Source organism: Tetrao urogallus (assembly GCF_951394365.1).
Source record: "Tetrao urogallus genome assembly, chromosome: 7".
Lineage (NCBI taxonomy): Eukaryota > Metazoa > Chordata > Aves > Galliformes > Phasianidae > Tetrao > Tetrao urogallus.
Window position 1 is genome coordinate 23,483,095 of NC_136820.1, and position 15,187 is coordinate 23,498,281.

The 15,187-nt window shown below is 38.1% G+C and overlaps 1 protein-coding gene across 1 annotated transcript in view; it reads right to left on the bottom strand.

Annotated features, from left to right (window-relative positions):
* BZW2 (basic leucine zipper and W2 domains 2) overlaps positions 1–14,348 on the bottom strand; it is a gene marked incomplete at its 3' end in the record, with an annotated part of 32,022 nt that extends 17,674 nt beyond the window's left edge. The window contains exons 1-4 of the mRNA XM_079538414.1: positions 14,288–14,348; positions 7,934–8,110; positions 6,786–6,889; positions 4,078–4,143 (exon numbers count right to left, since the gene is read on the bottom strand). Of these exons, the coding sequence (XP_079394540.1) occupies positions 4,078–4,143; positions 6,786–6,889; positions 7,934–8,110; positions 14,288–14,345 (405 nt within the window). The 5' untranslated portion in view covers positions 14,346–14,348. The remainder of the gene's footprint in view (positions 1–4,077; positions 4,144–6,785; positions 6,890–7,933; positions 8,111–14,287) is intronic.
* Between the last annotated feature and the right edge of the window lie 839 nt (positions 14,349–15,187).

A 15,187-nucleotide genomic window follows, 5' to 3' on the forward strand; every position in this document is an offset into this window, starting at 1 on the left:
ACACTTAACTCAATGCAGTTGTTACAGTTTTTCATTACTGATTAAGAGCTCTTCTTTTACCATCTCTATTAAAACCTGCGCAGGAAAGTCACAGAGCATTCAAGTTACCTCAGAACAGTAGCAAGCCACCCACAAGATGTTCCAGGCTGATACTTCCCTGCTATTACACAAGTGCTGGTATTACTGCTTTTGTTACACTGATTCTAAGCATGAAATGTGCAATTCTGACCCACAGTTCTATAATTTCTAATAGTTATAAGAACTCCTGCCTATTTTAGTGGGAGTTTAGAATACCTAATAAGCACAAGACTAGACCTAATATGCTGCTGTGTTGTTTTTTCTTTTACAGAGAAGTCTATTAGTCACAAATTCTAAGCATAAAAATTACACACAAGCACACAAGTAAAGGTACACATATAACAAAAAAATGGCGTTCCTACTCTTCTCTTGCAATATTAAAATCTTAATAGTGAAAATTAAGGAATTCTAGACACAGCAAACAAGATAGCTTTTTATATTATCATTATCTGAAGTGGTCTGTTGCTTTTGTGTTTGACAGTTTGTTGCAGCTGTAGACAGTCTTGACAGCAACTGTCAGCAATGGGAAGGCATCTAACATCATAGTACATACCTGATGATTGACTTTTTGCTGGCTAGAAGCCTCTATATTTACTCCACATTTGGTGTCAAAATGTTATCTTCCTTTTCCAAATCAATTCATGCTTATTTTCATTAGGAAAACAGGAACACAAAGAATGAAGCTCATCTCTCCCAGTTCTTTGGATATCCCAATGTGACTCAAATAGTACAAGGGCTGCTGCAAGAGTAACGCCTCTTATTTTATTATGTCGGCCTACAATATCAGAGGCTGATGTAGGTAGTGTGGCAGTAGAGGTTCAGCCTTCCTGCCAATATCCCATTGCATTTTCTTGCTGTGTGACAGATGGCAGCAGAGGAACAGTCTGACAGAATGGCACCTGCCATGGAAGCGTGTATGAAGCAAAGGTGTGGAATTGAAATCCTCCATGTGAGCACAATTGCACCCACTGACATTCATTGATGCCTGCTGAACACTTTCTGGAGAGCAACCAGTGGATGACAGAGTAGCAAGGCAGCGAGCGGGTGGTGAAACACTAGAACAGGTCACCTTCACTAGTGCAGATTCATAGGAGCATGGCATTCAAGCTCTTGTTCATCGCTATTGCCAATGGCGCTGCCTGTGTTAAAAAGAGCATTTTGTAACCAGGAATTTGTTCCATCAAGCAGTGTAACTGTGCTCTTTGGATCTGTTGTAGTTTTCATGGAAATAAACAGGAGGCATTACTTTCAGAGCAGCCTACGTATTTACCAGTACTAAGACCAAAAAATACTTACCTGTACCTTTACCACAATTTTCATAAAAGCAAGAACTACACCGAATGCTTCTTGAAAATGCCTAAATAGACAGCTAATAATACTGCAGACTTCATCTACTCATCTGAACAGAAATTTGGAACTGACAATTTTACTTAAGTTACAGTAAAACACTGTCAGAGGTCTAAGCAGGAACAGAGACTGGACAGAACTCATATGAACTCAAGATGGCTACATTAAAAAATAGCAGGTGAGCAACACTTAAACATCACCTCCTTCTGTTGAAATTGCTTAATTTCAATAATTAAGTAATTATGAAATAAACATTTGGATATACAGTTTGCTCATGTCATTAGAAGAAGGAACAACATACAGTTGTGAGGGAAGAGAATTCAGAAAAAAAAACCTGAAAGCTAGAAGCAGGCACAAAAGGTACTGGGAAATAATGCTGCCCTAAAGATAAAATTATGAACTAAAGGATATATAGTAAATACTGCCATCTAAGACAATCCCTCCTAAAAGAAGTCCCACTGATACCACCTGCTTCAGACTGAAACTGCTGGTATGGCCTTGTTTTGAGCACAACTTTTTCTGTGAGAAGAGCTCATTTCCCCCCAAATGCTCTACCTGCCTAATGAATCTGCCAGAAAAAACAAGTCATTGCTGGGACAGTGACCATGGGAACAACATCCAGTAGTCACTTTCGCTTTTCTAAGAGCTGTGAAGGTGCAGTAGCTTCTGAAGGTGTAGAAATCCCTTCCAGAAGTATTAATACATCTACATCTATGAGCATATAACCCTCTTTATGGGCAGCTACTCATGCACATTAGTCCATATGTTGATTAAAGCGCTAACGAGGTAAAAATCCAGTACCATCATCAGGAGATGGACACTTTAAGTATGGGTTCACAAAAACAGAGGGAGGAAGAAAATAAGAAGGCAGCTACAAATAACATCTATGAGTTTTAAGTCAATGACAGTGAAGGGGTATTACACAAGCCCAAAACTACACTATAACCTTCCCAGTTTTTAATTCTGCAACATGGAGTATTAAGGGACACTTCCCCCCTCCATCCTCAGCAACAGCAGCTAAACAGTACCGTGTCCAAAGTCGAAGAGCTCAGAAGCCAAGCTGAGATTTGCGCAAGAGCACAGAGCTAAGGATGGCAACTGAGAGACAGGCAGGAAAATTCAGCCCATTATAATAGGGCCAGTGTGCAAACCCACTCATGTGGTCTACTGCACAAGATGTAATCTGATGCTCAAAATCATATACGAAGTGCGTATATAACACTGAAGTTTGCAGCCTGTAAGCTGAACAAGCCCTCTCTGAGCCCCACACTGTCAGGGCCAGGATCCTTCCATCAGCTTTACATCAGATTTCAGGACTCCAGCCAAATTGTACCTCAAATTACTGCTTTGCCTTAAAACTAGCATATAGTTAATCTTTAGATTATTGACATTTATTCCTCAGTTGAAGAGTTGAATTATTATACATTGAGCGTGGTTTCCTCTTGTCAGTACTGTGCAAAGTGAATTCTCAGCAACTCAAAGGATTCAAAAATCTGGTTGCAGGAGAGCGAGGAGGCGGCCTGAATTGACATGACATTTGTTTAATATGCAGAACACTCTGAAACTTGAATGCTGTGAGTCAGCGTTTCTCATGTCAATGATTATAGTAATTAAGAACAAGAACATCAGATTTGTGTGGGAATGGAGGTAAATTTAGGTCTTCAGAATGATGTATTGAGTAACCAGAATCAGTTAAAAGGCATGCTGGTCACAAGTGCAAAAATAATTTCCTGCATGAGCAAGAATGTATAAATAACAGCCAAATTCATTCAGCCACAGGAGGTGGTGGTGAGGCATCACACTCCACACTTATCCTCACTTGACCCCTGCAGCGATCCTACTGATGTTCAGATTGTAGAAAAATATACTTTTAACAGGGCACTTCACTCAGAAGACAGGTTCTGGCAATACCAGTGGGCTCGTTAACTTACAACACAGCACAGTTTATCATTTACTCAGGCCAAATTAAAAATAGAATAAAGAAAGCATTTACCTCTGTTACCAGGAATTTAAAGCACTCTAGATACATATTTCTTTTTTCAAATATTTCTACATGTTTCTCCTGTTTCCTTACAATTCAATACAACACAGAATCCACACCCACTACATCCACTCGACCATAACAGGCAAATCCCGAGAACTCTACCAGTGCAGTGATGACTTCTCTTGTACACATCTGTGGCCTCAAATACTGAAACTAGTGGTTAGGACACATTCCGTAACATAGAAGCAATTCAATATTCATACATCAAGTGCCATTTTGCACAGCACATCTGCATTTATTCTATAGGGGAAAAAAAAAACAACCAATACAGACACATTATCTATTAGCAGGATAGTAATACTTTCTCTTATTAAGAACTATATCCAAATCCTGCTTAGAAAAGCCTAGAATAAACTAAATTTAGTCAAAGCAACCAAAGGAAGCATTAATTCAAAACTACCCTAGATCAAACACCACCAGCAGCATTCCCACGAAGCTAAAGTTGCAGATTAAAGCTGCCACCCCTGCCAACTGTAGATTCCACTCTCTTTTCCAGCAGAGCTAAATAAAATACACAACAGAGCAGAACTTACATACACAATTATATTAGAGTAAAAACAAAACAAAACACAAACAGTAACTCAAAAAAAACCTGTCACCAACATTACCTTTTTGATTTCATCTTCAAATGCTTTCTCCAGATATTTGTATCTCCTGATAAGCTTGTTGAAGACCTAAAGGAAAAACATGAGATAATTAAAATGTAAAAAAAAGAAAAAAAAAAAAGAAAAAGAAACTTAGCCCAAAAAAGCAAAAAGAAACAAGTCTGCCACTGCTGAATCCAAGAAAAATGCATGGCCAAACCATGACAAGACTTCTTCTCATTTTTATGTCTCCACAACAGGAGAGGAGAAAGTAACGCAGGCGTCTTACATTATAATGTTCCTTTAGACATTAATAAAGACTTTGTTTCTAGGAAATAAGCAGCCAGCAGTGTATTTCTGCCATCATCTACCTCACTATATAACCCATGACTTACCACCAAACATTCTCAAGAGTGGAAAATACGAATTCTGCAATTCTGATATACAGAAAAATGCCTGAATCACAGAATTTACTACAGCTTGAAAAACTTCTCTTCTTCTTACTTCTCAAAATATTATTGCCACTTTCCTTTATGCCCTTATCCATAGATCAGAAACAGAAGAAAGTGGGAGGAGGACGAGGTTAACACACAAAATTTGTACTTTGTCCCCTTCTGATAATGCAGCTCTCTGAGGAAGCTGTCACACGTATATCAATGGAGTGAGGCGGTAATGCTGGTTATCTTCATTGCAGACAGGATCTCTATTAAATCCACCAACATGAAGACTTAGAATAAAACTCACTACTGCCAGGGAAGAAGGAAGAAGCTTCCACAAAGCTTTTACAACTACTGTGTTCTTGGAAATACTTGTTCTCCAGTTTTCACCACTTGTTCCTCATCTTGTGACCACAGATTATGAAAGCAGAAGCAGCACAGGTGCAGGATGGAAGAAGTGAGAGATAAGAAACTAAATAAACAAGTAACTGCTCTCACTACTGTACAAAGGGCACAAAAATATGACTCACTGTCATATGTAAAAAGATTTGTATGAGGAAAAATATGACATATCATCAAACTGGATGGGGGAAGTAAAAGGGGAAATGAAGTTTTCAGTCATTTTTCAGAGAATGTAAAATACACTCAGACATTCTAAAAGGTACTGTTTTGGCTCTGAACAAGGAAAAGTGAAATATCAAGTCGCAGCCATAGTAAGAGGTAAAGACAAACAGAAGTCTAATAAAATAAGATGGAAAAGACAAAAATGTAAGCCAGGATTTTGGTCATATTTTCCAGTAACACGTATTTTGGTAAGTCCTTCTAAAATGACATAAGTACATGTTATAAGCAAATAATCTGCTAATGCATCATCACTATCCCTTGCTTTTCTCTTAAAGAGTTTTCTATCTTTGTTTCCACAGCTAGAAACACAAGCAGCAGCCACTCTACTAGCTCATAGGAAGACAGATTGAGAAAGTAAGAAGCTCTGAACAGCATTTTAACCTAACTTCACTTTTTCATAACACAATACAAGCTCTATTTCCAATATGCATGAAAACTGGCAAGGTATATAGAAAGAAACATCCTTTCAGGCATTAATTACAACATACTGACCTTTGGTTCAAAATACAGAAAACACATTCAAAATTCTAGGGCTTCAGATCCTGAAACTTCTGTTTGCCAACAGTCAATATTTTAATATTAAGTTTGTCCCTAGAGACCTTGTACTGCCAATTTTTATTATCAAGTAGTTAAAGCACTAGAACAGAATTAATGCTTTTATTAATAACAGACTTTCCTAGAGCAGAATACCTTATTTTTAAGAGATGATAAAGGTAATACAATGAACATAATGATTTCCTTCCCAGAAGTTTGCATAGTTCACTTCTCCAGACTATCAAGGATGTATTTTTAAAGGAACTTTGTTGTTTAGCAAGTCTTCGTTGCTGATGGAGATTCTGATCCTAGCATCCTTTAGAACAACCATGCAGCCGTTCAGCCACTTGTCACTCTCAATACCTTTACAGGGATAGCAGCCTTTATGCTTTTGCTTACTATCTTCAACACCCCAATAGCAATTTATTATTTAAAAAGAATGTACTTCTGATATCAGATTTTCAATGGTAAAAAATCTTTTTCTTTTTGCAATCCTACCTGTATTCAGAACTGCATATTGGCTTAAAACTTTCAATTCTTACTGTATTTTCTCATGTACATCTCCTAATGTAACACAACATTAATTTCCCTTCAATAATGCTTTAGAATACATTATCTATGCTAATTTCATATGCATCAATTTCTGCAGGCCATGTTTTAACTTGAAAAATCTGTACAGCATGTATGTAGGAGAAATTAAAGTTCTCAGTATTTTTTCCAACATTTGCCCAACTCCTAACTAGCCGTACAACTACACGATGGAGGCTTGAGATGTGCATTTTTGCCATTCGCACTTCATGTGTTTCTAAAAATATGTTTCTGCAAATCCTTAAGGCTGTATGTAGAAAAGGCCAACAAAACTAGTAAGAATGGTGTCTAAAATAATATGAACCCAAGCGTGAACTGAAAAAACAACTGTTTTATGTAGAAGAGCGAGCTCACAGGTATGATCAGAAAATCTCAGGCATCTTATTCTGTTACTAAATAGTTATGGCAGGGCAGACTACTGGTTAACTGAACTTGCAATTATCCTGAAACCAGCCAAGTGCAGTCTAGGCAGTCTGCAGATGTTCCACTATAATCTCTCTTGGTTCATAAACAGAAAACAGTAATCAACCAGCCCTTTCTTATCCTGACCTGAGCATAGTTTCGGATGGCATCGTGATCTTCTTCTGCAAAAAACACACAGTGACGGGTCATCTTGGTCTTGTCATTGTCATCTATGCGTGTGCCTCCAGGAGCTAAAAGAAAGCAAAGGCAAAAAAGTATCAGTACAATTGAGCTAAAAGGAATGAGTGAGGGAGAAACCTATACAAGTGTTGTGGAGCTGTAACGCCACCTGACAGAAAGGACAGCTGACTGATGCTGCAACTGAGATCACAGACCTTGAAGGACTGAGAAATTCAGGTCACACTAAAGAATCTCAGCTGCTTTTGAGAGCAATGAGTAGGATCAAGAAAGTGTAGGTTAAAGCATAATTCTTGCATTTACTTTAAGTGCTACTTTAAACACCATAATAATGTAAATAACTTCCAAAGATAAAAGAATTAATTCTGTTACTAAGTTAAGAACTTAGAACATTTTCCTAACTCCATGAAAACATTCAAACAGTGCCACAAAAGCCTCCTCCTGGGTTATTTTGTTTGGAGCTTTTTTTTTTTTTTAATAGAACTTCCATTGGCTTTTGTTTTCCTGCGTTATCTTAAAACTTTCAAAAATATCTTTCCTTCTAACAAAACAAAGAGCAGGAAGCAGTAATCAAACCAGTGCAACCGGTAAAAAGAGCCAAGTTATCCAAACTCAGGGGAAGGCACAAGTTAGGGAATTTTCCCATGCTGCCACTGATGCCTGGGGAAAATTCCCTATAAACATCCACAAAGCACTACTCATCCTTCAGTTCCTTTAGCAACCTTGTGTTCCTAGGTCTACAAAGCAAACTTCGCAGCAGCTAATCACCTAGAGTGCTGTACGACACTCCCGTTTCCCACAGTCAACGTCTCTCATTTTGTTTGCTGTTGCTTTTATGTGCTCTTTCAGCTCAGCCTGAAGGCTTCACAGACCACTACACATTTTTTGTTATATAGGCAGGATGCCTCCTGACATTGTCAAGTCCCCAGGTATTTTGGTGACTAACAATAGAATAGTCTATGACATTATATCCAAAAAGTATTTAGACAAGTACCACTCTAACACAGTTTATAATTTCCACTTCCTAAAGGAAAAAAGCATCTTCAAAGAAACAGGGCTAATCCTCAAAATTCTGCATCAGGTACACTGCAACTTACCAAGCATGCTGCCAGCTACCAAAATATCAAAGAGAGTGTCAGCATAGCGGCGATAATCAAGCCGTGAGCCTGCTGAATCCAGGAACTTGGCTATGGCCTCCAGGTCACTCCCAGCTTCATTGAGACCTTGGACAATAGTATCCCTGAAGACTGTGGGTTCAAATTTCTCTTTTTCATCTAGAACAGGAAGGAGAATGAAAAGGAGAGATAGTTTTAAAATTCTTTATCAGCCAGTGACTCAAAATAACCACAGCACCTGAATGTGTTCTTCCTATTCTGGTCAGCGCAGTACACAAAGGAGTGTTCAGTTGGCTTCTATTGCCTTTGGAAGTCTTGCTGTGTTTACCCTCACTTTCCTCTCTCATTCATAGCCTCAAAATACAAAAACATATGTGGGGGACAAGGAAATACTGAAATTGCTTTCCAATTTTGTACTCTCACTGGAGATATTACTAAACATGTGTGCCACTATATGTTGTTAAATCTGGTATCAGAATAAATTATATGTCAGCTTTGTGTAAGTAGCATAACTATAGTGATATTATTTAATTGCTCATGTTTTCCTTTAAATAATTACAGTTACACATTTCAAAGGGACAACCTTTGGAGAAAGACAACAAGCTATTCATGAAAACAGCTCTTCTGTAAATATTTAGTATTCTACCACATGGTTTAACCAAGAATTTATCTTTTATTCATCGACCTGAGCTCTAAGGAAACAAATGCAGTGCTAACACCACACTTTCTACAGTCATTCCTGGTTGAACTCAGTTAAGGAACATTCTGAAACCCCAGACAGCATTCCTAATGCCAAAGCCACCACTCCCAACAGATGCAACCACAACTCCCAAGTAAAGCTAGATGTTACAGATGTTACACATCTCCTGATACTATTCCTTGCAGACCAATAATAATTACAACATACACCCAAAGTTTCTAAGTAAAACAGGTCCTGACTTTACACAAGGGCACACACGAAACATTCATTACCATTAAAAGAAATTTCAGCTTCAAAAACACAACCAGAAATTCCTCCATAACACTCGAAAATACTATAAAGAACACACTCCGTTACCACTTGCTAATAAGCATGGATTAAAAACTTTAAAAACCTACACTTAATGTATCCTGAAACAAATACAAATATAGAGATTTTAGTTACTAAGACAACTAGGCAAAGTTTCTGCCCAAATATGTCCTAATGAAATCAGAAATAGCTGAGATTCTCTTAACTCCATGGATACTCAAACCTACGGTGGTTACCTGTTCCCAACCCCAGCTTGTCATGTAGCAATGGACACCATCACAGTACCATCCTAGCCTCTCTCCTACCATACTGTCATCATTACCACACTGTAAACCTCTCCACTGGACTGAAAGTGGCTTTTACTTCCCCCCAGACTTTGAGATCTTCAGAGTATTTCGTTGTGTTGCCTCATTTTCTAGCTGTGATGAAGTCTGCCATAGTCACATAACTGTAGTGCTGGTTCTGCCCATTGCAGATAAACCACAGAGGAAGGGAAACTGAAGGACATGTCTTTGCTCTGGGAAACTGTCCATAGGTAAACACTCCCAGGAATCCAATTGGAGCTATCGGAACAGTCACCAAATACTTGCAGCTCTCTTCTAATGTGAAATACTAAAACAACTTACCAGCCACCCACAAACAAGCTTTTTATTTAAGTGTAAGTACTTCAGCATGTGTACCTCAGGCAGTTTTATCTGCACACTAGAAACACAGCTCCACCTATAAATATGTATCTGAAAATAATTCTTTTACGGGCTACCACATATGCAGTATTTATATAGTTAAAAAGCTTGATGACTCTTAAGATAGATGACAATTTTGTCTTAAGAGTTAAGTTAAATAATTGCTATATTTTGTCAAAATATTTAAGATGCTTATGTTTAAACTGAAATGTTGTGTGTTTTGCACCATGGGTACACAGTCCTCAGTAAAAACAAACATTGTGATTAATATTTCTTGCTACTTAAAAAGAACCCTCTGCTGCCCCAGAAACACTCCTCTCATTTGGTGCACCCTTCTATTTTCTTGTCTATCATAATCTAAAAATTTACACAGGAAGAGGAGGTGAATTCGCTGCATGAAAAATGGTTTATAATTTTACTGAAGCATTTTTCTACCAAACTAATGCACTGAAGAATATGCTGACGTAGTACAACAGAATGAGTAAGAAGCCATCATCAAGAAGTGGTGACAGTATGCTGAGCTGTCAAGTACATAATCACTGAACAAGCACAGTTTCAATCAGTGCTAGCAAAGGCAGGTGTAGCTTGCAGATGCACTGCATACAATATTCAAGGCAGCAGTGCTATACATAGCTTTTCATTTTCACCAGGTCCCAGATCCTTATTTCCTTGTAAGGAAATCACAAAGTACATCTGTACCTCCCTCCTTAAGAATCTGTTCCAGCTCCTCAAGAGAAAGCCCACAGCTCTTTTTTCTAAGGAAGATAAATGAGCTGCCCTATTTAGCCCCTTTTCTGACTTCACCGTAATACTGACTTTACTCAATAATTCTCCTTCACAAAAGAAACTAAAATGCACAGCTTAGCTCAGCTTCTTCTTATGCTACCATTTATGTTTTTGCACAGTTCTTCAGCTGTTAATAGCTCTGCGATATCTATACCATGGGGACAAACATGGCTGCCAGGTAACGTCTATCAGCTTACTACGAACAATACTCACTGGTTGTTTCCATTAACATTTAATGACATTTTTTGTCCTTAGGTATTTGTCAACTGCCTGGATACATACATCTTCCTCACTAACCACTGCCACTTTTGTTACTCCTATTTCCTCCTTTTCTACATCAGGCTACACAAACAAGATGTAATGAATTTGCATGCATGCAAGTACAGTGTGGTCAATACATTTCCCATGTACCTTCACATCAAGCACAAACTGCGGCCAGACGACAACTACTGCTGACCCTCATCAAAAGTCTTGTAACTGACAGGTATACAGATTATTCCTGGAACTAAGCATACTACCATCTTCATCCGGATTGACAGAAACCCAATAAGGATCTGCCTCACAGGTTTTTTCCTTCACAACATTAGTTTTCTTCTTTCATATCTTGGAAAGTGACTTCAATATGTGCCACTGTATACACTTCAGAAAAGCTCTATATTATATGTATTATATATATTTATAATATATATAATATATATTCTATGATTCTGTAACTCTTATTAGTTCAACTGATAGAAATGGAAGGAGGGGGATTTAAAAGTTGCTATCTCAGGCTGCTCTCTTTTAAAAACATTTTAGTCTCTAAACACCTTTTCAAAATTTAAAGGAAAAAACAAACAAACATTGTCGTCTTCCTTTATTGCCTTCTGAAAGCTCAGAAATCATTCACATCTGTAGACTAGTTGCAGCTAGCTGAGCAGCAATGGACTTCATAGTGACAAGTATTTTTTATTAAATGTCTGACCACCATGTCACAGCTCACTTTCTACTCAGACAGCAGCATTCTTGGGAGCTGCAGAAGGAGAAAAGTGCATCCTCTGAAAATCAACTGGCAAGAAGCATTATCCATAATTCAACCAGTTTCCTTCAGCATTTGCATATTTCAGACCCTCTTAACGGTCTGCCTGTCGCATACACCAGAAAGTCTCCAATGACTGAAATGCCAGAGTCGAACCATACTCTATGTGCTCAGTCACATCAGAGTAAAACTTAATGAGTCTCTGATATGTTGGAAGTCAGAACAGAAACAATTAGGATTTAGATTAGAAGATGCTCTAAGTGCCTGCATATTAAGAGTTCAATATTCCAAATTCCATATAAGTAATCTCCTAAAGCAAACACCTCCCTCAGTCTTCCAATCACTGCTCCAAGTCTTTTCCTTCCATACAGTTAAGAAAAAAATTACTTATAATTATTAGTGGTAGCATAATAAGAGTCAGAGTACCAAATCAGTGTCAGGACCTCACTGTGCTACATACAATGCCAAACAAGGACTGAAAAGAATGTCCTATCAAAAAAGAGAATGTTCTGAGACAATTTTAGTAAGTAAAATAACTACCAGAACTGATTGAATTAGACTAAACAATACGTATAATCAATCCAACGATACACATACCTGGTTGATTTGACAGCATTACTCTTTAGGAACTGTTAATTCCATTGCTCCAATTACACCTCTGCTGTTGCTAGCTAATGCTGTTTTGGACCATACTGACAGAAAAGTTAATCTCACTAATTACTGGAGCACTATGACATTTATTTACAAACACCAAAGGTTTCTTTTTCAAATTAGTTATACCTGTAGACATTGTATGTGCATAAATAAAAAGGATATTTTCATCTGAAGAGGTTCTGCTTACTTGTATGAACTGTGCCAGCTAAGACAACGGAGGAAGCAGTGTGTGCAAGGGAGGAGAGTTGAAAAACCTGGAACTGCTCTTTAACAGAATTGCAAAAAAAGCTATTTCACAATTCTCACCCAAGCTTCATGACTTTCCTAGATTTTAATACATTCACTCAACTCCTCAGATTCATGGTAGAATTAGCAGCTTTCTGAGGAAGGCTACAAACTCTTTTTGTTTCTTCCATCCACAGTGAGAAAATGCTCTTATTCACATTATCTGTCACAACAAACTCAGATCAGGTGACAGCTTTTAATGGGAAACAGGAAAGTCAAGATGGAAAAAGTCTGTTATGTGACAGATAGGAACTCCATCTGTGCATACCAAAATAATCAGCTACTGCAACGGCAAAACACTGAAATCTTCATTTCACAAACCAGACATTATCTTCTGAAAAAGATTATTTTATTATCAATATTTTGAGTGTGTGTGTGTGTGTGTGTGTATATATATATGTTTTTTTTGCTCTCATCAAAGTGTCAGGCATTCATTTGTCTCAGGCACTCAACCACAGAAAATGAACTCCAAGATCTGAACAAGCATGTTAGAAGGACCTGAGCACCTTTCTGGACAAAAGATTGGCCAGGAGCCAGCAGTGTGCCCTTAAGCCCCAGAAGGCCAATGGTTACCTTGGGGTGCATTAAATAGACTGTAGCCAGCAGGCCAAGGGAGGTTACCCTCCCCCCCAGCACTGCGCCCTGGTGAGACCATACCTGGAAAACTGCGTGCAGTCCTGGGCTCCCGAGATGAAGACAGACTTTTAGAGAGAGCCCAGTGGGGAGCCACAACGATGTTTAGGGGCTGAAGCATCTCCCTTTTGAGGAAAGGCTGAGAGACCTGGGACTGCTCAGCCCAGAGAAGAGAAAAATGAGAGGGCATCTTATCAACGGTAATAAATAAGAAAAGAGTGGAAGGTTAAGAGGATGGGGCCACTCTTTTCAACAGTGCCCAGCAACAGGACAACGGCTGCAAACTGAAACAAAGGAAATTCCACAGAAACATGAGAAAAACCTCCTTTAAGCGTGACAGAGCACTGGAACAAGTTGTCCAGAAAGATGGTGGAGTCATCCTCTCTGGAGATGTTCAAAACCCACCTGCACATTTTTCTGTGTAACCTACTCTAGGGACCTTGCTTTAGAGGAAGGAGTATGGGGGTGGGAAAAGATATTCCATTTCCAGAAGTCCCTTCCAACCCTTACAATTCAGTGATTCTTGCTATATAGGATACTTGCATGATCAGTACAATCAGCGCTATCTGTCTCCTTTAAAAATTGAATATATATAGATTGCTAGCCATTTTTGAAGAAAAATCAGTATCAATTACAAAAATGGGGTTCACGTCATGGCAATTAAGTGTTTTAACAATAAGAATCAAACTATACTAACAGAGTAGAAAAACATTTGGTTTTTTGTTTGCTTTTGTTCTCTGTTGTCTTTGAAAAGAGCTTTCTGTTAAAGCAAATGGGTCCAATGAGATTATTTGATGTTATAATGGAACAGAATTTCCTTTTCAGAAGTGAAGGATTCATTTACAGAGATGGCGTAAGTTTGAATCAAAGAAATATGCATAAAAACAAGAACACGCAATTTATGTAATCTTCAAATAAAAGCTCACAGTTTGTTTTCTTAATCAAAAGGGACACGTTCAGAAACAGCTAAGACAAACAGTAAGTTTTCTTCATAATACATAAGCCTACTGTAAACTCAAAACCTAATTCTTAAACAATCTCTGCAAGATTTAACAGCAAAGAAATCCAAACTTAAAAGTATCAATGAAGTCCTGAAACATAAACAAAATATCCAAAACCTTACAAATAAGTTACAAATAACATCTATATTCTTAACATAGCAAGGGGAAGAGGAGAAAAATCTTAATCCTATTAAATATCAGACATTGTATCTATTGTTTTTATTCATTTCCACATGTAGGAAAGTAACAAAATGCAACATAACATACCCCTCTTCCTAGTTTTGAACCGCTGGCCTGTTAGCACCGGCTTCTGATTCTTATTCATAAAATTTCTGGAGAAAAAAAAAAAATATATTTTTACAATGATATTTACAGACAACAGTTTACCTAAAGGCAAAAACAAAAAAAACAAAAAAAAAAAACAACAAAAAAAACCCAACAACCCAACCAAACATTCAATGTTATAAAATCCTGGTATGTGAAAGAGAAAACAAGTTCTTAATATATAAAGAATAATTAGTATTATTCAAAAGATTATTAAAGATACTACTGCACCTGTTCCTCTGCCTCTACCTCCTGTCTTAAAAAAAAAAAAAAAAAAAAAAAAAAAAAAAAAAAAAGCGCCAAACAAGAAAACAAGAGAGATGGTCAGCAAATCCATCTCTCCCCACATGAGAAACAGTTCAAACCCAAGCAGGAACAGGAAGGAAGCAGCCTCTGCCTTTTGTGCAGGCACCTTGCCAGCCCAGAGCACCAGGACAGAGCTGGTCCCATCACTGCAGTCACAACTGGTGCAAGGAGCCACCAAACTGACAGCCAAACAGAAAGAAATACTGCAAAGCCCTACGGTGTGTCCCAATGGTCCTGGCCCTGTATCATTGCTACGCTCTGCCAGTCACTGCTGCACACCCTGCAGGTCTTCAGGTCGCTGGCATAGACAGTTTGCTCATCCAGAGCTGAGCTTTACCATACAAGAAGCTTCATCCTTCGGATGTGTTCTCTTAAGAAATTTGGTTTTACATAAATCCGTATTTCTGTTTCTCCATCAAGGACTCTCTAGTACAAATTTCAACATGGAATCTAGGTGAACTGGGCTGCAGGCCCATTCAAAAGTACGTCCCTTTGCAAGCACTTGCTACCATGTAAAAAGTGAAACTCGCTGGCTAG